The 22,948-nt window shown below is 44.4% G+C and overlaps 3 protein-coding genes and 1 non-coding gene across 5 annotated transcripts in view; 1 reads left to right on the plus strand and 3 right to left on the minus strand.

Moving 5' to 3' along the window:
• Positions 1 to 14,950, minus strand: part of LOC146207846 (uncharacterized) — a 62,597-nt gene extending 47,647 nt beyond the window's left edge. The window contains exon 1 of one of the 2 annotated variants that reach the window (XR_014704425.1): positions 14,842 to 14,950. The gene's annotated coding sequence lies outside the window, so the exon portion shown is untranslated. The remainder of the gene's footprint in view (positions 1 to 14,841) is intronic. The other variant, XM_084590945.1, reaches the window with a different exon arrangement.
• On the minus strand, positions 7,873 to 8,036 carry LOC146207848 (U1 spliceosomal RNA). The gene has a single exon (XR_014704632.1). It is a non-coding gene; the product is annotated as a U1 spliceosomal RNA (small nuclear RNA).
• Positions 14,951 to 15,813: 863 nt separating the features above from the next.
• On the minus strand, positions 15,814 to 18,993 carry LOC146207849 (rRNA N(6)-adenosine-methyltransferase ZCCHC4). The gene has a single exon (XM_084590974.1). It carries the CDS (start codon positions 18,789 to 18,791, stop codon positions 17,427 to 17,429), a length of 1,365 nt encoding a protein of 454 aa, XP_084447100.1. The 5' UTR covers positions 18,792 to 18,993; the 3' UTR covers positions 15,814 to 17,426.
• A 128-nt stretch (positions 18,994 to 19,121) lies between these two features.
• On the plus strand, positions 19,122 to 20,983 carry LOC146207850 (putative NADH dehydrogenase [ubiquinone] 1 alpha subcomplex subunit 12). The gene is made up of 4 exons (XM_084590989.1): positions 19,122 to 19,379; positions 19,866 to 19,948; positions 20,022 to 20,094; positions 20,710 to 20,983. The coding sequence occupies exons 1-4, from the start codon at positions 19,285 to 19,287 to the stop codon at positions 20,885 to 20,887; spliced, it is 429 nt and encodes a 142-aa protein (XP_084447115.1). The 5' UTR covers positions 19,122 to 19,284; the 3' UTR covers positions 20,888 to 20,983.
• The last annotated feature ends 1,965 nt before the right edge of the window (positions 20,984 to 22,948 follow it).

The following is a 22,948-nucleotide window of genomic DNA, read 5'->3' on the forward strand; positions in this document are numbered from 1 at the left end:
AGGTAGCTTCGGCGCACGCTGTTTGAGGCATCGTGTATAGTATTGCTGAACAGCTGCTGCCAAAGCGTTGAGCAAGAACATGACAACCGTTTCTTATGCAGCCACCACGTGCTAAGAGGGGACAAGTATGGGGATTTGAAACACTGCATTCTATGATGGCGCATAGTACTAGCTGGCACAGCTGTATCATTTGCGACTGACATGAATAAAATTGAAGCAAGATATTTCAGTAAGAAACCAGCCTTAGCAAACATTTATTTTCCTTTTAAAGGCCGGCACAGTCTTTGTCGGTACTTGAAAGTGTGTTACAACAATAACGGTATTTGCCGCTCCAAAGAATACAGTTTACTCTCACTGCGCGAAATACGCCAGATCAGACAGATCATTTGCGCTTTGATATTCTGACATTGTTTCGTTATGCCTAAAAGGACTGAACGCAATAACATGCATTGCTTGTATTGACGTGTAAAGTTAAACCTTGATATAATGAAGCCGTAAAAGTCAGCAGTTTACTTCGTTATAATGAAGTTTCGTTGTATCGAAATTCCATGCCTAGCATGCGGAAACATTACCTAAGCACTTGCCAATTGTAAGGAATTCATTTTTATTTCCTCAGAAAGTAATCCGTGCTGTTTTTTTGTGTCTGCTTAGCTATCAGAGATGGCCTCATGCTGCGTTCATAGGCTTCTTGCTGTCCTGTTAAACTCGCGTAGCGCCACAGCACGTCTATTGCGTCAAGCACTTCACGGTTACTTGGGGCTTCGCCGTCTTCGGCGTCAGTGTCACTGCCCAGGTCCTCCTGCGAAGGACCCAGGCCGCTCTCCTCCATTTGTGACTAATCAAAAAGACAAAGGGAGAGAGAGAAAAAAGCGGGAGGCGGGCGCGTGGATACTCTAGCGGCTTATCGTTTATCTCTTGCTTGTAGAAGCGAATGCCGCGCGCCCCGGGAGGCCCGTCCGCGTGAGTTACCCAAGTCTCGCGCGCTGGCAACGCTTTCCCTTTGGCCGTCATCTCCTCTGCCAAATTCTTGTCCTTCCGGGTGAAATTAGTCTGAAGATTTCATTGTAATGAAATTACAGAAACATTTACTTCGTTATATCGAAGTAAAATATACATGGTTTCCAATGGGCATTATACTGAAGTTCGTTATACCGAGGTTTAACTGTACAACATAGTCGAGCAACTCACAGTTCCGAGAATATCAACTACAACCTGAAATTCTTTCGCATTGGTTTGTGGATGACTCTAGAAGGCTTGTCATTCTGATCTGTTAATTTCTTTGTGTAGTTTGCTAGAAGAATTCGGAGAAACTTTTCACAAATCACATGTACTAAACATTTGCCATGACTCTGGTCAACACTTTCGGGGCAGCTTGGAGGGGGTGAATCTTCTAATTGTGGCTCAACTATTAGCTGCAAGGCTTCTAGAATCCTTGATCGCCTTTTAAAAAAAAAGACTAAATCATTTTCAGGAGATCCAGAGACTCTGCTTCGTGTAGTGAAGTTCACCGTTCTCTTAAGCACGAAATTTGTACAGAGGACTGCTGGTCTTGTTCATCGTCACAAGCATGACACAAGCATCACACCCAAGGTCACTGATAAGCTTGGCAATATACTGACTGACATAAACCAGGTCTGAATAAGCAACAGTCGCAAGCGGAGCTGGAAGATGTGATCGCAGAGCTTTCAGTTCTTGAACCACATCTTGAGGAACACAGGCAGCCACTTCTGCGTCTTCACCTTGTACAGTGACTCCTGGTGATGGCAGTGCTTTCTCTTTTTTTTTCACAATGTGGTCTAAAGCTCCTGCAACAGCTCTTGTGTCCAGCTTGTGATTACCTCCACACATGAAGGCAGTTTTCCAAACAATGCCTCGATAGGGTCACCAATAAATTTCTTAGTCAGGATGTAGTTGATGCCTCTTCCTAGCAGAAATTTGGTCACCTCTAGAGCAGATTTTGTGCTGAATAGTAAAGCATTATATGTTTCATCTGTGAAGTTCCCAATGCCAGTGGCAATGGAACATTCCTGAATCTTTTTCTTATATGTAGTGTCGTGAATATCAAACCATTTCTTCATCACTTTCATAAAGTCGATTGTCGATGTGGCATCCTTGAAAATGAAGAGAAGAGAGCTAACTCGTGAGTTCTGCTGGAGATGTTCAAGAGAGCAGCAATTAATTGGGTCGAAAGCACCTGCATAGCACGCAGCATGTTCATTTTTTCAAGGTTCGATGGATACACCTTTTCGCATCAAATTTCTTGCCAACTTTATCGGCATGTTCATCTGGTGCTCATAAACTTTCTTGACAAATGTGCCATTGATGACGCCAGTGCAGTCTTCGAGGTTCCGGTCCGAAAATTGGTTGTGGACATTTTTAAAAGCATGGCAAGAATCGAAGCTTAAAGACATTTCTCGTTCATCATAATGAGGATGATTCACTACAATTGAAAAAGCACCATTCCCCATGAGCTTGAACTTGGTTCTGTTCGCTGAGTAGTTGTCGGTAACGATGCGAACCACTACAAAACCGCATTCGTCAGCTGCAGAAATGACGTCCTTCGTCCACACATACAAGTCTCTCCCTCTCAGCTGCTTGGTGAAGTAGTGCGAACATGGGATCTTGTAGGAGCTGGTCACTTCGTAGAGCACGAAACACAAGACACAGTTAGCAAGTGTTTCGTTCTTGGTACACGGTGCACCATTTTCCGGCTTGTCTCCGATCCCAAATACTATATTGAATGTCCGATTGTATAAGTATTTTGGCTTTATTGCAGCTTCATCGATTATTGTTGAGGACGTGTGCTGTTTGTGGCTGACAAAAGAAGCCTCGTGAATAAGCCTTTCTTTTATGGTGCCACTCATTCCTGAAGAAGTTGAGCTGGGACCGACATAGCGCTGCAGTGTGCAATTATATGGCAGTGTCAGCAGATTGATATTGTCAAAAGGAAGTGCCATATAATACACTCTCTGATTACTTCTTCGGTAGAAGACTGAAATTTCTTCTGGTATCCGTCAACTTGGTGAAGCAGGGAAACAGCCATTTTCTCCCTTTTCGGCACTTGAAGAAATATTTTTCAGAGCTGAGTAGTGTTTGTCGTCACAATATGAAGATTACCTTTCTCTCTTCTTCTAATGGCTGCTGGGCTTTTGAGCAATTGGAGCGATAGTATGCTACCCGTGAACGCAGCCTTGCTATCATTAAAAGGTATCGACTTGCTCGCTGCGTATTGTTGTTGTTTGCGTGCATATGGTAGCTTTTTGCTTGGTCTCATTTTCTGGTGACTCTAGTACTGAATCCTCATATTCTAGGTCTGCCTTTCGTTTTGATGGTCTTTTTAGAGGGAGCAGTGTCTCGAACTTTTGGTGTCCTTCGCACTTTCTTCGCACTGGGTACTAGGTAAGAAGGATAACCTTCAAATACAGTTGGCACTGCACTGGGAACCAATTTTCTTATTTTGCGATCACTGATGTAGTCGCTCTCCAAATAGGGCTTGCTACGTACTATAGTCGACAGGCATTTGTCATTAATGACCACATTTTCCTGAGAAATGCTTCTTTGCCATTTGAAGCACAGTTCCTGGTCAACCGGAAACTGGTGGTGAAACGACACACCATGAGTATTTCCGAACTGCAACTGACAAAACGGCACACAACAGTATACCATAGCCACTATTAGGCGCAACTTCACTTCACAAGTGTTTGTGACAAGTATTCATGAAAAGTCTGATGCAGAAACTTACTGAGAAACGTGATCTTCTCAGCAGGACACTCAAGGCTTGAAGCACACAGCAAACTTTTCGTCCACGCGCAGTGCGGCAAAACCAGCATGCAAAAAAATAGGCCCACGTGCCAAGGAGCGCACGCATAGTGACCAGCTGTGCCATGACCTTGTCTTCAAACTTTAACCTTGACCTTTCATTTTGACCTTGACATTAAGTGATATCTAGGCAAACACTGTGTCAAAGAATCACTTGATTCATGAGGTCAATAGATCGCGTGATTTCATTGTATAAAGATACTGTCTAGCCTGTCGCCAGTCATGGATCAGGAGCCGACCACGTCGAACCAGGAAGCTTGCAATGTCGCTGTAGAAAAACCTATAGCATAACCATGAAGAGCTAATGCTTGACTTTCGGTTTAACCAAGCTGAGCCACTGCTAATTTTTTCCATTTACTATTTCTGAAAGCCACTTTGTGGTTTTATGTTTTTGGCACTTTTTATGATTCTGTTTATCAGTATCTGTGCAACTTTAAATTCTAATACCAGCTGTTTATCGACGCAGTGGAGAGACCATGCACCTCATAGATTGAAGATAGATCATAGATTGAAGCACGTTACTCAGAAAGGCCATTTTTTTTAACCAGAGGCTTTAGTAAAACTTTGCATTATGATTGAGAATTCATACCTTCCTTGTTTCTGGGAAACAGGCAATAGCTGTGAGTGAGAGCCTTCATTCATATATAACTGCTACGTTTAATTATCAGCTTGTAAGGGATGCCATTAGAGGTGCTTAGGGCCTGGTGTATTAAACACTGCTGGCCATTTTCAAGCAAAGAAAACGCAGCAATATCTCTCACCAAGTTCGTGACTGGCTCTGGGCTGCCTATGTGGGGAGACGAAAACCTCAGTAAAATGCTTCTTTGGAAAAATCTCATTCATTTGAACTTGCTGAATTCAGATCACTTGTTCACTAAAACTGCAGCTTTGGCCCCCTCAGCCTCAAGTGTGAGGTAAAAAAGACTCCCTTCAGTTTGAACTCCACATAACAGTTGCAATTCTTTGGCTTCGGAGCTTGAATCCTGGACAGTGAACTGTAGATGCATATGCATGAAACCAAGATGAAAGTGGCGCTTTCCTGAACTCTTTCTGTCGCAACCTAGTGTGTCCAAAATGGGTTTGTCTTGTAACTTGATGTTTCAGTTCAACAGGGTTTGCAAGTTTTTTTAATAAATTAACCTTTTTGAGGCAGACAATGTTTCAAAAGGGTTGCTATTCAGCCCTCCGAGATGAGAGTAAAGGCTACATGTGTACTTAAAAGGAGAGAACACTGACCAAGATGTCGTGAGATTATGGTGAAAACGAAAATAGATTGCTTCATGTAGTATAAAGATCAAACTCTGCAATATCCAAGAGTTTTGTAATTTTAATCTGGCACTGAAAATTGCATAAAACCAACTGAAGTAACCTCTTGTGGCAAAACACTGTCATTATCACTGTAGTACTCCACAGGACCACATCTCAGGAAAATATAACTGATTTCATTAAGTGCACAATGTTTTTTTTTTTTGTTCTTTTTAAAGAGGTACTCTCTTGGATAAAAACCACTGCCTTCTTTTGCATTGCTTATGATGTGCTTTTAGCACTTGTCACTAGATGGCATCAAGGTGTTTTGAATTTCTTAAATGAAGCCGTGGCCACGGCCCGCTAAAACTTTCATCGACGGGGAGTACGTTCCTGTACCGTAGCAGCCTTGAATGTGGAAAATGAAATGGACACTACTCTACACTAAAATTGTCTAATTACTGTCTGGTGAGTGATGTTTATGTTAGTTCCTGGTACTATATCACTTTTGTCTATGCACGCCGACATGTAGGTGTAGGGTGATGCTGGAAACCATAAGCTGTGACCGCAATCACATAAAAATAGGTGCATGCACTTATTGCAAAATTCTTGATAAAATGTTTCTAGTTTCTGACAAAACTGCCATTAAATCTACGACTAGAAAGCTTCTCATTGCACCAAAAAAAAAAATGGATGCCTAAATTTCAGTGTTATATCCCTTTACAGGCTGGCTGCCATTCATGTCTGCAATAACCTCTGCACAGGTTTCTTCCGTGACAGAAGGTAGCCCAAAACTAACATGAGAACATGAGGTAATGTGACATGTGCCAGCATAAAAAATCATAATAGAGAGTGGTTAATTGTAGGCCAGTCTGGGAGAGATAGGAGAAAAACCACAAACGACAGGTAAGGAAGGGGACAAAGACTATCTGCCATGGAGGAAAAGAAATTGCCGACGATTACGTTACTTCCTAATGTGAAATTTGGGCGCAGCTCATCAGCTGTTTCACCTTGTCGATAGATTGATCGGCAATGATTTCGAGCAAGACATGTACAATTACAGACTTTTTTTTCACACATTTTTTCAAGAAATACTCCACTAACAGTTCTGGACTGTCATGAAGGAAGCTTTGTGGTTGGAGAAATCAAGAGAACAGTTAATGTATCGGGAGGTTGCGGGAGACAGCGCGTGGGCCCATAGAAATGTTGCGTGACGGAGAGAGATATCGGCGAATGACTGACGCCGCTATCGAGTCAAGTCAACCTGACTGCGTTTCGGTTTGGGATGCACGCACCATGATCCGCTGATAGGGAGCCGGCGCTTCGGCAACCGGAGAACACCGTCGCCGCCACGCAGAAAGAGGGGGGTACAAGCAGCGACGAACGGTAGCGGTGGGAGCGCGTGCAGCAATCAGAACGCGCGGTCGCAGCCATGGAGGAAAAGTAAGGAGGGGGAGCGCACTGCCCCAGTGTAGTATATTGGCATTATAGCCCCAGGAAGGGCAACGACGACGCGAAACGCGGGAACGGGCGCCAAAGAGCTGCGCGGGCTCCGCAAGCCAACCGCCTCTAACGCCGCTGCCTTCTCTCTCTTACGGGCAACGAGTCTTTTATTAGCTAAGATAGTTGCCAGACACAAAGGCAGCAGGGTGTACTGCTGACAGTCGCGCGTCTGGTCGTTGCATTGTACACTGCATTGTGAGAACTGCAGGTCGCCTTTTCATCCACGGGAGGTCCGCCGGAAGACAATTGATTCGAAAAAAATTAGAGCACTGCAAAATCTGCATTGGAGTAATGCGAAAGCATGGATGATGAAGTTGGTTGCTTCTAGTTAATTCACTTCTTGTTTACCCATTTTAATATTTTATACTTTCAAATTGCGCGCCAATCCCTTCTTATGCTTTTTATCGGCTCTACTTCCGGTTGCGTGACGTCACATCCTCTACGTCACGTTAACTTGTGAAGCACGCATCTGGATCTGCCCTGTCTGGATTTTCTTAACACAGACCGGAGAGGAAGAAGATTCTGAACGTAAAAACTGCGGCCAAAAAAGCGCGCTAGATCACGGCGCTAGATCATATAATATGGGAATGCGCCGACTCCCCAGGCGCCGGCATTAACACTGACAATAGAGAAGTTTGGGAGGTTTGGCGTTTGGCTGCCTGCGGAGCGGAGATCCCACCGTTCAGCTACCGTTCAGCGGCACGCGACCCGCCTGGCGGCTGAGGCCGTGAAGAGTGCTTGTAACCTCACCTGACCTCACAGCCTGCGGGGACCTCCTGAACCGCTCCCCGGCCTGCGTGCCGGGGGCAGAAGATGAAGGGCTCCTTTTCGGTGGAAATAAAATTTTTCATTCTTGTTTACCCATTGTAGTCTGGTATACTTTCAAATTGCGCGCCAATTTCCATCCTATGCCCCTTTTTCGGTTCTACTTCCGGTTGCGTGACTGCGCGCCAATTCCGTCCGAAGTCCTTTTTTAGCTCTTCAGGTTGCGTGACGTCACCTTAATTGACTGATTTAATTAACTATTTTAGTATTTGATAAATTCAAATGTGGCGCCAAGCCATTGGCTAATGAGACTAATTTTTTGCCTCTAATTATTTCCCTAATTAACTTATTGGCCTAAGTATTATTCGGACACATTACGTCCCCTCTACGATTGACACCACGCAGTAACCTCCACCACTTTTCAATTACAACTGCTGCGGTGGACACGATTTTGCGTGTTTTGCACATTACATACGCCACCCTTTATCGATTGACATCACAAAATGCTGGGCGAATTGCAGCAGATTTGATTAAATTAGGAGGGGGATAGCACGAACGCAGTCCCCCACTACCAAAAATTGCATGCCCCATCTGCCCCAGTTTGGGGTAGTGGCAGGGGTCAGCACGAGCGCAGTGCAATGCCCGCGCCTCTCCCTGGGGGCACCGCCTAGCTGATCACGGTTACCCCGGCACCAGGTAAGTATGCCTAGGACCAGGGTTGCCAGGTCCAAAAAACGAAAAGTCGCCACAAAAATGGGGAAAGTAGCCAGAAAGTAGCCAACCAGAGGAAGAGCAATAAAAAGTAGCCAAAAAGGAGCCATGAGGCCATGCATGGGGCAGTAAATAGAGCGCTCACTGCAAAAAGACAACCAAAAACATTCGTTTAATAGTCATTTTATTCCAACACTCGTGAAGAAACAAATGCCAGTTGCGTCTTATAGAAACTAAATCACGTAGAAAAGATTTCTGAAAAAAAAAAAAAAAAAAAGAACTGGCTGCGTAAGACTGCGATACTATATAAACAGACATAAAACTAAACTGACCAGATAAACACACATGTTATCAGAAACTTCTCTGTGATGATTAGAAACAGTATAAAATGCATAAAATTATGTCCACGAAAATGTAAGTATAAAATGTTAGTCGAGTTGGATGTCTCAAATAATGGCTACAAAAGGAGAACACGACGAAAGGAAACTGCAACCACTCAGGTGCGATGTTCAGGCCTGCCGTAAATAGTTGAGTTGACCTTCTCAATCATCGTTTGGGTTTATCAAAGATATGGCCAATGTGCAGGAGGTGTTCACATGATCACACACACTTCTTTTTGATCACGACTACTAGGCGTTGGACGGGAACCTTCGGTTTCTCAAGTATAATATTACATTATCGAGAGGCGTTTACCTTAGAAATCATTCTTTCATAGGTATACCGAGTATATTCGTAAGCTTCCTTGACACTAGTGCCTAATAATGTTCGGCGAATTGCGGTCAATGAATGGTTGTCCGCGCTCCTTGATCGCATTGAAAGTGCGCAACTGTTTTATTTTGTGAACAAAGTATAAGTGCAAAAGCCACTTTCACACTGATGAGACAAACCTATGGACAGAAGATGCACTCATGACTAATTTATTGTCAGCGGGTGCACGCTAAATAAGACGTACTGCAAGCAAATATGCACGGGCAAAGAAAAACATTTCGAAGCAGTTCGTGGTAAGCCTAGTTAGTGTGTTAGCTCTGTTGTGATTTTTGTCTAAGTTTGGCTAGCTAGCATAAAGCTTTTACATTTGCCCTTAGTTTGCCATCTATAATGCAAAGTTTGGCTTTAAGTGCAGTTAAATAATTAGCACTAATTAATTTGGTTCGATAACTACCACAACTCATTTGCACTCAACCTAAGCTTTCGAAAGGTATATGACGATGCATATAGCTCACTAACGCTAACTAATATGGATTGCTAACTAATTCAGAGCATTTGGAGACATCCTAAGCTTTTCAACGGTATATGACTTGATCGTCTAGCTCAAAGTTTGGTTTTATACAAAATTAAATAATTAACGCAGATTAATGAGGATCACTACCACAGTGCCATTACACTTGACCTAAGCTTTCCAGCGGTATATGGCTCGATGCTGCAGCGCGAATTTGGGTTTCAAGTGCGATTTTGATTGATTGGTTGGTTCACAGGAAGGGAAAGGCGCAGTATCTGTCACACTTGCTCTGTGGACACCTGAACCGCGCCGTAAGGGAAGGGAGGAAGTGGGAGTGAAAGTGGAAAGAGAGAAAGGGGAGCCGTAGTGGAGGGCTACGGAGTAATTTCGACCACCTGGGGATCTTGAACTGCGCTGACATCGCATAGCACAGGGACGCCACTTCGTTTCGCCTTCTTTTTCTTGTCGTTGAATTTTGCGTACATGTAGTTTAAACACCCACATGCTCGAGGTTAGCATGACCCGACTGAACGGCCGCGCAGCTTTGAAACGATCGGGATCGATATGCATGCATCGCCGGACTTGGGTACGCGGTAGAAAATGTGCGCTGCACATTTCGTTGCAGAAGCTGACTCTTGGAATTTTGCAGAGTGCGCCATGCAAGTGATCATTGCTACAACCACGAATCCATGTTCCAACGGCTGGCCTACCCCGAGGCGCATAAATGTTCAACCGTGGGCGTATCAATGATCGAAGAGAGGACAGATTTTCAGTTTTGGGCGCGAAATCGATAGCTACCAGTGCTCAGTGTTAGAGAAATTCTGCCTTGATCATGCGCAATTCAGTGTTTCAGGTGTGGTCAGTAGCTGTAAGTTTGAACAGTTCGCCTGTCAAGTCAGCCGCGCCAGCCATGAACCGGCGGAGCGATTTTCCACGCTACACCGCTGTCTTGCTAGAAAGCCTACCTAGGCGGCGTTTGTCATACAGCTGCTTTTTGTGGGCCCCGTAATTGAAAGTAACGCCTCCAGAAACGCGTTAAATGTTCAAAAATGTATTCTCTTCAACAGTTTCACTCCAGGCTGTCAAAGCAGGCGGACGTTGATAAAACAGTTGAGCACTCCAGTCTTTAGAAATCTGTAGAATCGCCTTCAGTTTGTAAAATTATTGGAATAGGTCACTTTCCGATCGCTGGGACATGGACCCTCATGACAGCGCTTTCACGTGAATAAGGACCACACCAGACCGAAAGCTTGTCTCATATAACATAGCTAACCAAGGTATACCTTACAGCATTGTGTTGATTTTTATGGTGCATAAGCGACTAATGCTGCCATGCACCAAGAACAAGGTTTAATGTATTTATTAGTGTGTAATGACTAAAATGTTCTTTAGGATGTAGCTTGCTTAGGAACATTTTAAGAAACCAAAAATGCAGGAAATTTGCACGTCTCTCCTAGGATTACAGTTCAGAAGAGCGTGTTGTCGGGCTAGTTGGTTCTGCATAGTATATAAGAGAAATGCGCAACAACTTAAACAGGACACTTACTCGCTTATTTATTTCCTAGGATCATGCTGGGATGGAAAGGGATCTGTTGCAAAATTGTACAAAATGTTTCCTCTTATTTTCTCGACTCTGACGCACGTGTAAAATATGGTTTATTGTTAGTTCATCTCCACACTCCTTGCATATTGGTTTGTCCTCTTTCATAAGTATGAAGCTGTGTGTGAGGTGTGGGTATGTGTTTTGTGAAGATGACCTAAAATGGCCTCCGTGTTGTGTTTTTGATTACTGCATGATTTCCATTCCTTAATGACAGGTTTGACAAGTATAGTTTGTAGTTTATTTCAATGTTTCAAAAATCCTGCCATTTCACTCTCACTTTTCTTTGTACAAGCTTCTTGGTATCTTCATGCAGCTTATTCACCCTCTGTAATTTAGCATTGCATCAAGGTAACCTGGTTATTTCTTTTCATCACCTTTCAAGACAACTGTCCCGATTTCATAAAGTGTAGGGTTTCTGACGACAGGAACTCCTTGGAAGTAATAGAAATAAATGAGATCCACAATCATGAGCTATCTAGGGTATGCATACACATGTCCATCGCTCAGTGGAATGGTGTCAGTACGCTGTTAGAACAGGTCTTGTGGTAACAACAACCATTGTCTGAGGTGGTCCTTTAATGGGCATTGAAATGCTATGTAACTACAGGTACTGATAGAACTCTTGATCATGTTATGTGATGATGCGATCCTTGCATGCATATAGGTATACATTTCAGAATCTGCAGTGCACCACTTGACCATTTGCCACCAGTTTGTGTGAAAATGTATTTTTCATGCATGTTAACCAGTATTTAACAGATGACCCCTGTGCACAAGCCAAAAGTGCCACGAGCCAAAAGTGCCACGAGCCAAATGTCACGAGGCCACACGACATGGCAGGAGCTGTTAAGTCAAGCTTACAAAGTTATATTTGAAATATGTTCTGGGACGTTTCAGCTCCAATTAAGAAAGGTTGAGGCTTACAGAGGTCTATGCCAGGTTGTCTATCACCTAACAGGGCAGCCTACGACCGTATGCTAATGAGTATATCTGAGATAACAGAGACATGAATTAAGGAATTAGTAATTATGTTTGTAGCAAAGGGCATGTAAATTAACGGGAATCCACAGTGGGATCTGCAGACAAGAACCATTAACGCTGGCACACCATACCCTTACAGGTGGAGATTAGGAGTCTCCCTAATTTTTTTTTCTGCTCAAAGCTTGTCATTTCCTTCATTCTTCCAGATGAGGAAGATGTGAAAATGATAGCATCGAAAATTCCAGAGACCATCGTTAACAAGGATGCTGATCCCAACAGCGTAAAAAGGAATTTCAGAAAAGATGGGTGACTAGTAATGCTGGGAACAGTTGAAGCTAAGTGGAAAGGCATGAAATTGAAATGCAACATATGCAGAGATATGTTGCGAGACGACCAGTCTGTGGTGTGCGACATCTGTCTCCGTTAGTTTCATCAAGTGATTGGCCAAAGCAGATGGGGCTTGTGGTTTTGTGATAAGTGCAGTGTAGTAGCATAGATGCAACCTTGCCCATTAATAATTGGAGTGGAGTAAGTGCATTGTTTTGTTTTTGTAAGATGTTCATGGTTTCCATGCAAACATTATGAGAATTTTTTTCCTAGAGAATGTTTGCTGAAATGTGAATATAATGTGCAATAAAACTAGTGTTTTCTTGCTATTTACTTTTCCTTGTATACATTAGTTCTGTGAAGAAAACCACAGGCTAGAAGGAAATGTAATGGCATGCATTTTGATACTTGGCCCCGTTGTGCTGGCTCAGTAGTTAGTGCTTGGCTGCTGAACCCAAAGATGCAGATTTGGTTCCAGCCAGAGCAGGAGCATTTCAATAGAGGCGAAACAATAAGCCGTCATACACCGTGCGGTGTCAGTGCATGTAAAAGAACCCCGGGTGGTCGAAATTATACCGGAGCCCTCAACTATCGTGTTCCTCATAGCCGTAGTTATTTTGGGATGCTAAACCAGATATATATCACATCATACTCTGAGTAAGATGCTATTCATGTTCAGTTAATCATACACTAAACGATCAATTTTTTTCTGCATGGTACAGCAGCTGTTGTACAATTCTACTTTAGCCTTCATGAAGAATATCACACTGGCTCCACATGGCCTTCTGTTGACCCTTGATATGCGTCACAATCACACACCCGGGTATGTATTTGTCTAAGGGCACCTATGCATGCAAGGAGGGGACCGTTACTTTCCATTTGTCCGAACTGTTATGCACAATCCGCATCATTTTTGTAATTCAACTGCCTGCTATTTGAACTGTCCAGCATTGATGCAAGTTTCAAAGAACTGCAATTAGCAAATTAATCCAAGCAGGAAACCATGCCAAGAACTGCTTCGGTTTCATCTTTAACAACTGTTTGAAAACTAAAATTAGCCAAATGTTGCAAAACATAGATGAGAGGTTACAAAATCTAAAAAACAATGCAGCCTACCTATGGCAAGTAGGGTTTCACATCCTAAAGTGACATATGTAGCTATGAAAAATACCGTAGTGGAGAGCTCCAGACTAATTTAACTGCCCGGGCTTTGTACTTTGCGTTGACATCTTGCAGGAAACAGAAGCATTTGCATTTCACCTGCACCAAAGTGCGACTGCCATCACTGGCATTAAACATCACGACCTTGGGGCAAGTAGCCGAACGTGCCACTAAGATGTCGCAGCGTTTACGTACATGCTATACACGTCAACCTTTCTAGCATTAAAGCTGTCACATGTATGGCAGATATTCATGTTCAGCTTTGGACTGACAAGTTTAAAAGTGTACTATTTGTGTTTGTCTACCATGAAAAACAAAGGAAACTAAGGAAAAAAAAATGAACATATGTTGAAAAAGTACTAGTCATTAACACATAAAGCATATTCGTTCCTTTATTAATGATAAAGTGGCCTTCAACAATAGTACAAAGCCTGAAAATTTAGGAAGGTGCTGTGCCAGGCAGCTATTTTACAGAAACCTGAGCCATTTCACCTGTAGTAATGCGCATCTCGGCGGTGTGGGCTGGGCACTTATTTTTCGGTCCACTCCAACATGCGAAAACTGCATCATGTGCATTCCCATTTTCCGAGTTTTGAGCTCTGTAGTGCAGGCTAAAAAATTGTCGATGACTTATTTTCGTCTGATTGTTGCACAGCGCGTGTAAATAAATTACCACTGCACCTAATAAACACTGACATGCACGTGCAACATCGCCGATCATAAACGGACACACTGATGTCCGTCCAGACATCGGCGCACTCATCACAGCACTCTTCGTAGTCTCACACAGCACTCTAGTAGGACGTAATCCGTACATCACAGCATCTCACGGTAAGCACAAACCACACCTCCAACAAACACGAATGACGCGATGCTTGGGCTGGAGACACTCCGGCGGCACCCAGCTTTTTCAGCGACTACGTATAACTTGCAGCACCAAACCTCAATGCAAGCAGAAAGCGATGCGTTACGTGACACATCTCATCACAGATAGAAGTGAGGAAACTTTGAAGAATCAAAACTACATAACTACATAACGACCGTCGTAGACGTTAATCCACATGATAACGAGGAATGAGCGGGCGTGCGGGCCGCGGGCTGGCCGTCAACACCGCGATTACATGCGCTTGCGCTGGTCGTGCTTGCGACCCTGCCGCGGTCCAACTCACGTAAACCTATCATCATGCCATCAAGTAGTATATCACCCATTCTAGGCACTATTCTTGCCACTGTACTATTCTTTGTAATTTCACATTTCACGCATGCAGTAGTAACATACTTCCTGCACCTCGCACGTAGTACACCTCATACCAACTTCGATTTGGCTACATATGGCTACCATATTGTTGCTACAACCACATCTGGGGATCTCGGATCCGTCCGGCTTTCCCGACGGATCCCAAGGCCCATATCGGAGAAAAATGCTTTGGGTCCGTCGGAAGAACCCTACCGATCGGGTCCGTCCGTCGTATCCCAAAGAAAAACGCACCGGGTCCGTCGGACGTACCTTTAAGACCATTGATCGGGTCCGTCGGACGTACCTTTAGCCACAGCCATTTTTATATGCGCACAAATTATACCCAAAACACGTTTGACACGCTGGCGTGAACCTCAATGTTGTTAACTGATAGACGTCATATTTAACTGGTGGTGGCGCCCTTTAACACGCCTATCTCCCAACTCCTCGCATTCCTCTATTGCTCGTTCAGTCCGCGGCTGTTTCCTTCCTCCATGTCCGCGGCTGTGCTCGAACTCATTACATGTTGCAAGGCGCACGAAAATTTTCGGTGCAGTCGCAGTGTCGCTGCGGTGCCAATCGAAAATTCCATAGGCTGGCGGCCGCCTCGTTCGCAACGATCGCCTGTCGCAGCCGCTCTTCGAATGGAGCGGCGTGCGTGCCCCCGTCGCTGTGCGGCTGAAATCGCACTTTGCTGCGGCGAGAATCGCATCATGTGAAACGGCATCGCCTCGAAGTAGCAGCACTCAAGCCTACGTTGCATTCCGCAGCAGTGTGCCACGGATGCAAATTTTCCGAGCCGCAGTATCAATCGGGGGCTTGCGTCAAGCTTGCTCGAGCTACATGCTAGCCGAACTCTTGCCGCGGCGCCGCCGCGTCGAGGCTGACCACCGCCACTCTCGTGTAGGGCCTTGAGGGCTAACATCCTATCATTGCTCTCATGATGGGTATCACCGAGTTTGCCCTGATCTTTCTAGAGATTCACATGAAAACTTTTTTTTCGTTTTTCAAAACTTTGCTTTCGAAGATGGGCAGGGCGGGTTGATATTCGTGAAAGCACAGTAATTAAATACCTGTCGTACGGTCACCATGCCGTTACATGCAGCATATCATCCATCCCTGCTCCCCATAATGTCTTTACTGGAAAGTCTAGCAATGTTCTATTCACTGAAGTACATGTGTAAAAGGATATTCATTCATATCAAAATCTACAAATAATGTAGGAATGCATGAGAAACAGCATATTTATTTTGCTGCTGGTAGTAAGAGGCTTGGAGAAAGCAACCTACTGGAACCCTGCTTGGAATACCTCTGTTGCTACACAGTTTGAAAAGGCAGATACTTGAGAGTACAATGAGTACCCTCGACTTGGAAATTTATAGTACTACGCTGTAGGGCTGTTATGTTTAATGGTACCACTGCAATAATGTGCACAGGGTGTGACAAGGACATGTTAACATATTATGTCCTGCCACTACAGCTTTCTTTCTCAATTCTTTTCTATGACTGGCAAAGACAGTGTGAACCGTTTACTTTGTGGGAATATGAAAGGGGCCCCAGGTAACTGATAAAATCTGAAGAATCAGTGAGAAGCATACGGGTTACATTTTTCCTTTCCTGCAAGTTCAATGCAGATGTAAAAATAAACAGGGTTGCTGAGTGCAAACCGAGTATTTCACCAACATTTACTAGCAGTACTATATGTCCATAATAAGACTGCTGCAGTATGAGGAACAGGTGGTTTTGCAGATGCTTAGTCCTGCATGCAAAACAATAGGACAATGTGTTTCTTACGGGAAACATCAACTGTGGCATTGAACTCTTTCAGTGCATGTGCCGTTGCTAAGAAATTCAAACCAACTGCAAGCACAGGGCTAATGAGGCCACTCAGGGGTATTCTCTCACATGCAGGTTTCCTCAGTAGTCTGACAACAGTCTCCTTACTGGAAGAATATTTCACGCTAGCACTACTAGCAGTTGCCAACAAGTTCATGTTCTCAAAGTTATACTAGTGGTTACAACTCTTTTAAAATAGAAAGTTTCAACTGCTGAAAATGTTATGCCAAAAGTAATTTTTGTCACAAAATTTATAGAAAACACAATTTATTAAATGTAATCAATCACTTTTAACATGCTACAGTGCAGCTCTGCTTCTTGTAGATGCACAGCTATATAGTCGTTGCACTTGAGCCTTTCCTGGTATTGCAGTTAAGTTGCGAGGAAAGCGATATATCACACAGTAACTGTCATGTAATGTTAAGTTCAGCGATCATTTCAGGCAACATTGAGCAGGGATGTCACTGCTGCATAATGATTGAGACAAATTGTAAAAGTTTCAATAAACAGTGATAATAATGCACGCTACAAAGGAACCAGTAGTTTAAAATCATTCGCAGCCCTAGGTAGTTTATGTTAGCTGCAATGCAGCTAAATTATTTTCACTTTCATAACTGTGCTGTGAAGACACATTTCTTTCAATTAGCATTCAGCACAAGAGGTAGTTTACTGCTGCCCTAAGTTCTACCAATGACCATTTCTACGCTGCAACAACTCACAGCTTTGGCATCCAACTGCCAAGTCAAAGGTTAGCGGATTGAGTTATGGCTGTGGTAGCCTCACTCCAATTGAGACAACATGCAAAAGAAGTTTGTTACTAATATGTCCGTCATGATCACAAGCAGCTTCGGCATTTTAAAGCTCTCTATCAATGTTGATATGCAGCCAAAACGAGATGGCGCATGATGCTGGCACAGAAGACAGTGGCGCTGGCAACGATTACAGCACCACATGCTCCATGTTGTCTGGTGGTACTTGATGAAGTGGTTAAAAATTTAGTACAATTAATGCTAACATCATCACTTCTTTCTGACTTTGGTAACAACCACCTGATTGCGATTTAAAGTCCTTTTCAAGTTTTTATGCCCTTTTCCCACTTTCTGAATGCACTCTGTGCTTTTGTGGCCAGGCTGCTTGCAGAGAAAGCAGGTGAGCCCCTTCGACTGGCAGTCGTGGCCGGGCGGGAGGCATCTGTCGCACGTCAGGCAGTGCTCATTCGCTTCCTTCACGCACACGCCGCACCTATCGCAGTGCCTGTAAGGACCACCATCTTTGGACGGGCAGTCGTTGCACAGGACACAATGTCTATTGTGGCGGGCTACCCACCGATCGCAATGCGCGCAAAACGTGTAGTCTTCCTCGGGAAGCGGGATCTGTCCCAGAGGCACGTCGGTGAAGATTCGCACAGGCGAGCCTTTGCCTCGCTTTCCGGAGAAATCTTTAAATGCTGCGTGGTTCTCATAGTGGACCGCGTAGTCAAGCATCCGAAGACGAGGTATGGCCGCCACGATGCGCTTCTCATTGAAGTAAGGGAAGAACCAGAAAATGTTAAGCTTGCAGCCCCGAGCCGTCGCTTTCTCGACGATCCGTTCCAGAGTCCTTGCGACGGCGTCCACCAACCCGCCGAATGGGGGATCCACCAAGAGGGCGCACCGGGTGCCACTGGCCAAACAGTTCCGTAGTACGGTCTCGGACTCCGCTCCGCGAAAGTGAAAGTTATTAAACATGTTGAACCAGCAGAACTCGTCCGGACCGTAGAACTGCTCGTACAACTGCTCAATGTCCAGAAGTAGACTGTCCATGCTGGGTCGGTGCTCCCTGATGTACTCGTGCAGGCTGGGCGTCCCCACGCAGAGGACGCGATCGAAGCCAAGCCGTGAAAGCGTGTCCACGACAAAGTTAATGCACGAGTCGTCGAAGAAGAACTGAGCTTTCGTGGCGTTGTTCACATCAGCATGGAGGAGTCGGCTAGGCCGCCGCAGCTCGTCATCTGATAGAGGGTTCCTAAACGGGTGCTCGAAGTGATGCCGGTGGTGCTTCATCTCTTTCTTGGTAAGCAGGGTCCGGCAGCAGAAGTATCGATCGCTTGGCTCGCATTTCAGAAGCTTCAAGAACCTCGCGTGCAGCTGCTCGTGCGTCCAAGTGGGTAAGACGCGCTGTTTAACGGCGTCCCACTTGAAACCGCAGCGTGAGGCTTCGTCTTTCCAGACGAAGAAAGAGCAATCTTTGCGTTGCCTGCAGGCAGAACACGCGTAGAAGGGGCGTGCGCAATTCTTGCTGTCAGTACCCAGTCGCCGAAACAGCAGTGCGGGTCCATGCTCGCAGCAAAGAACGTTGTCGGAATCGTCGCGCAGGAGCTCGATACAACTTGTCGCAAAATTCATTGCGAATCCGATACTGGAACAAGCACACTTCTTGAAGATACCAGCGATATCGAATGATTTTATGGGACTATAAGCAGCATTTCTTCTAAACAGTATTGCTTATCAAACTTTCACGCGAAGGAACCAATTTCTGCCATATGAACTCCGATGCAGCCATGTGGTGGACTGGAATAAACAAACAGCGCGTGAACGCGTGAACGAACGCCCTGAACACGTGTTCACGTCGCGCTGCGAAAACAGCACTTGCCTTCTTTCAGAATACTTTCTTGCTTAAAACCACTCAATTTACGATAACGAGATAGCGCTTAAAGTTGTTCTGAAGGTTAATACATTTTTACCGTCGTAGCGTAAATATTTTTGCGCACTTCACGCTGCCAACTCTGCACACCAGAGCCGCCACTGCCGCTGATGGCTGCTGTTCGGCTGGCTCGGCCGCTGTAATTTGGCTCTCGGGAGAAAACTGCCGTGTTGACGAACATTTCCCTGCCTAGTGATGTCTTCGTTTTTCGGTTTCGACAAGATTCAGCGGTTCTTCGCCATCGTGAAGCACAATGGAGGTTACCTCAAATCTGCGTTCAAGTTGTGGAGGTAAGACGTGCTTGTTAGTGGTCCCTTTCACGATCGTACACGCGAAGGTCAAAACCGCAGGTTTCGTTTGAGCTGGCGGCTGATGTGAACATTGTCGTTTCTTTAGAAAACAATAAAGTGATAATGTAGTAATCTGTATCTGACGTTATAGCAGGTTATATATTCTGATTGTTGCCATGTGAAAGCCGCAACCCTGAGCTAAACTATACCTGAGTTAACCGTGATATGATCAAGGCAGCGACGTTCATGCATTTAGTTTACATGGTCCTCTTGTTGAGACACTCAATGAAGCAAGCAGCGATGCCGCTACTCAACCACAGTGGTTTAAAACAATAAGATAGCGTCGTGCGTGCGTACTAGTCGCTCTGTAGAGCGTATGTCTACAGCGTGTGAACTGTCATGCCGGTAAAACTTAGCGCTCCAATTAGTGTTTTGCGGTAACTCTGTGCATGCTTTTAACCACTTTATTATTTCGTTTCGTTGTAGAATGGACGAGTTGCGAATGGGGACGCTGGTAGGCGTCGACAAGTATGGAAACAAGTACTACGAGGACAACAGATTCTTCTTCGGTGGGTTCCGACTGCTCGAGTTTTCACTGTCTAGTTGGATTACTTGAAGTAATACCGTCACTCACACTTACAGGACGCAACCGGTGGGTTGAGTACGCTGACTACTACTACTTTGATTACGACGGAAGCCAAGTGCCAGCCGAATGGTGAGCCTTGGCACTGGATTTTAACTAGACAGTTAGCAAAGCTGCGATGTTGGTCATCGTGAGGACTGCATGCAAGCACTTCTTAGTGGACAAGCTGATTGCCATGCTCACCTTTGGTACTGTAGTAACTTCCATGCAAGCCGATACGTGGAGACATGTCTCGGCATGTGCATTGAAATGATGCTCGGCTGCTGAAGTTCAAGCGACCCCAATAGCAAACTGAGCTTATGCATTCTATTCCGAAGTTGCAGATTAAGATGTAGTAATTGTTTAAGCATGAGTTCTGATCCACGTTTGCAGCGTTTGGGAAGGCAGTGAGGTTAAACTAGACTGGTCAAGGTTACAGCACTGGTGTCACCATAGAGCAGTGGTTTCCAGTAGCAGATACAATGCCTACATCATTGTGTAGGTATGTGACGATTCGGTAAATGCCGAGTTTGTCATAAGTTTCTTTGAATATTGTGTGTTACATCATATTTTTAGTTATTATTATGCTTTATTATGCTTAGTCCCATTGCCATTTTGATGTGTCTGCATCAATACTTATAATGGCCAAGTGTTTGCAAAACCTTGGGAATGGTTTCCACTAATTTTTATGCTGGTACTCTGTTACAGGCATGGCTGGTTACATTACACGACTGATGTGCCGCCAACCAAGGCTGATCTTCCTCAGTACAAGTGGCTTGCACCACATACAGAGAACATGAGCGGCACCAAGGACGCGTACATGCCATACAGCACTGTCCCACCCAAGATTCAGCCATGGGTGCCACCCAAGACAGCGAGGAAGTGAGTGGTCGCATAGTTGACCCCACTGCTGTATTGTGAGAATAGAGAGCCTGTAAATATAAAACTTAGGCCAATAAAGGTGTTATCACTATTGCAATAACTGCGTTGTCCATTCCTGTGGCAGCCTTGAATGATAATGGTGCAAGATATCAATAGGATGACTGTGAGTGACTGAAGCTGATAATGAAGCTTGCATCTTGATGGGTCAACTGAGAGCACTGATTATGTCTGTGGTTCTCATGGAATTGGAAAAACGCTAGGTGAGCGAGGTGTGTTTGCTTACTGGATACACTACCTTAAGAGTAAAATGCACAGCACAGATGGCATTCCAAGATGAGGTAGGAAGAGAACTCCCGACAGTTAAAAAACTTCCTATAATAATATTTTGTAAGCACAGTGGAAACACTGATTTTTTGTGAACAGTCGAAAAGGGCAAAGGCTGTCCTGCTTGCTGTGAAGTTTGGTAAAAATACACACTTTTGCTTTTTTTGAAATGAAATGGCACAAACTAAGGTTCTAGTTTTAGGTTCAGCACTGTTTCACTGTGACAAGTGCCATGCTGAAGGCCAATTATAAAAGTTCATTTTGTTGGATGTTCTAGAGTGCTTAGTTTGAACATTGAAATGAGTGAGCAGTTTATTGAGAGGGTGTTGTTGTTCTTGTTTTCTGTGAAGAATGAACAGTACAACAAAAGACACTGCCGGCTTTTAGGCACGGAAGAAGAGATTGTAAAGCATTGTCACCTCTCTGCCTTGTGTAAATACGTTTCCCGTATCTTGTCTTTGTGTCATATAAAGTTAATTTTTGTTTTGTGACAGCAAGTTAGTCCCCCTTTGTCAGTGTGTTTGTGTGCGATCTACACGTTTTTTTGTTGGATGTTCTAGAGTGCTTAGTTTGAACATTGAAACGAGTGAGCAGTTTATTGAGAGGGTGTTGCTGTTCTTGTTTTCTGTGAAGAATGAACAGTACAACAAAAGACACTGCCGGCTTTTAGGCACGGAAGAAGAGATGCAAGCATTTCGATTTACTGTAGCGATATTGGCACTAATCCTGTCTGTACGGCCCTCACAGATTTTTGCTATACTTATGCCTGGACCCAGTGGCTTTACCGGGGCCTTCTCTGTGTAATAGCCTATAGTCATTCAAATTGATAGTTTGATTCCTTATGCAAACAGGCATGAAGATGAACAGCCTGGAGAAAGGGTGCCCACGCGCAATGGCTACCCTTCTCGAGATGCTGACTTGCTCCATTCACAAGGTGTCTAGCAACCGGGAATTGTCAGGGACATTTTATGCACCGGGAAAAATCAGTGAAATGTCTGGGAAACCAAAAAAAAAATTTCGGCATGTCAGGAAAAATGGCACAATATTATTCTGCATTGCATTTTCATTTCAAGCTGGCGCACAGCAAGTATGTTATTCATGCAGATATATTTTGTGGGGAGAAAATATGTGGAAGCGCTGCGTGAGAGTAGTACGCAACAAAAAGGAATAACCGCCCTGCCAACAGCCAGTGTGAAAGCGATCGGTTTTCAGAATAAATTTCAGAATATGATTAATAAATAGCTTTTCTTTTTGAATTATTCGTCTATGCACATTATCATTGGCAGCCACATTTTTGACCCTCTTTACTCGCCAGGGAATTTGAACTGAAATAATCAGGGAAAACTCAGGAATTTTAAAAATAGGGGTTTGCTAGACATCCTGATTCATGAACTGGGAGAGACCGTAGCTCATTGCGCTCACCTCTAATGGTGGAGGGGAATCTGGCTGCAATCTACTGGGGCAAAATGATGAGCAGGTGAGCTGTGCACTTGAGGGACAGAGCTGACGGAGAAGGATTTGCAATTGTCCACAGCTGTGACAGCGCAGTAGTTTCCACAGCTGCTTGAGGATGTCTCACATGTGAGCTAGCCAAATATGACGCCAACTTGGGGGCTGACTGCTCTCGTACGTTGACATTTGTAGTTTCAGCATACTGCAACCTTTGTTCCCTTGTTTTATATGTTGGCAAGTAACAAACATGGAACTGTACTAGTTTACTATTCACAATGGTGTCTACAAA

This window comes from Amblyomma maculatum, chromosome 1 (assembly GCF_055883805.1).
Source record: "Amblyomma maculatum isolate TAMU_Amacu chromosome 1, ASM5588380v1, whole genome shotgun sequence".
In the NCBI taxonomy this organism is placed as follows: domain Eukaryota; kingdom Metazoa; phylum Arthropoda; class Arachnida; order Ixodida; family Ixodidae; genus Amblyomma; species Amblyomma maculatum.

Bases quoted from the DNA above. Each gene is read 5' to 3' on its own strand.
- LOC146207850 (XM_084590989.1), top strand. From the start codon at position 19,285: ATGTCTTCGTTTTTCGGTTTCGACAAGATTCAGCGGTTCTTCGCCATC. The intron at 19,380-19,865 runs GTAAGACGTGCT...GTTTCGTTGTAG, and splicing joins TCTGCGTTCAAGTTGTGGAG to AATGGACGAGTTGCGAATGG. The intron at 19,949-20,021 runs GTGGGTTCCGAC...TCACACTTACAG, and splicing joins GGACAACAGATTCTTCTTCG to GACGCAACCGGTGGGTTGAG.
- LOC146207849 (XM_084590974.1), bottom strand. From the start codon at position 18,791: ATGAATTTTGCGACAAGTTGTATCGAGCTCCTGCGCGACGATTCCGAC.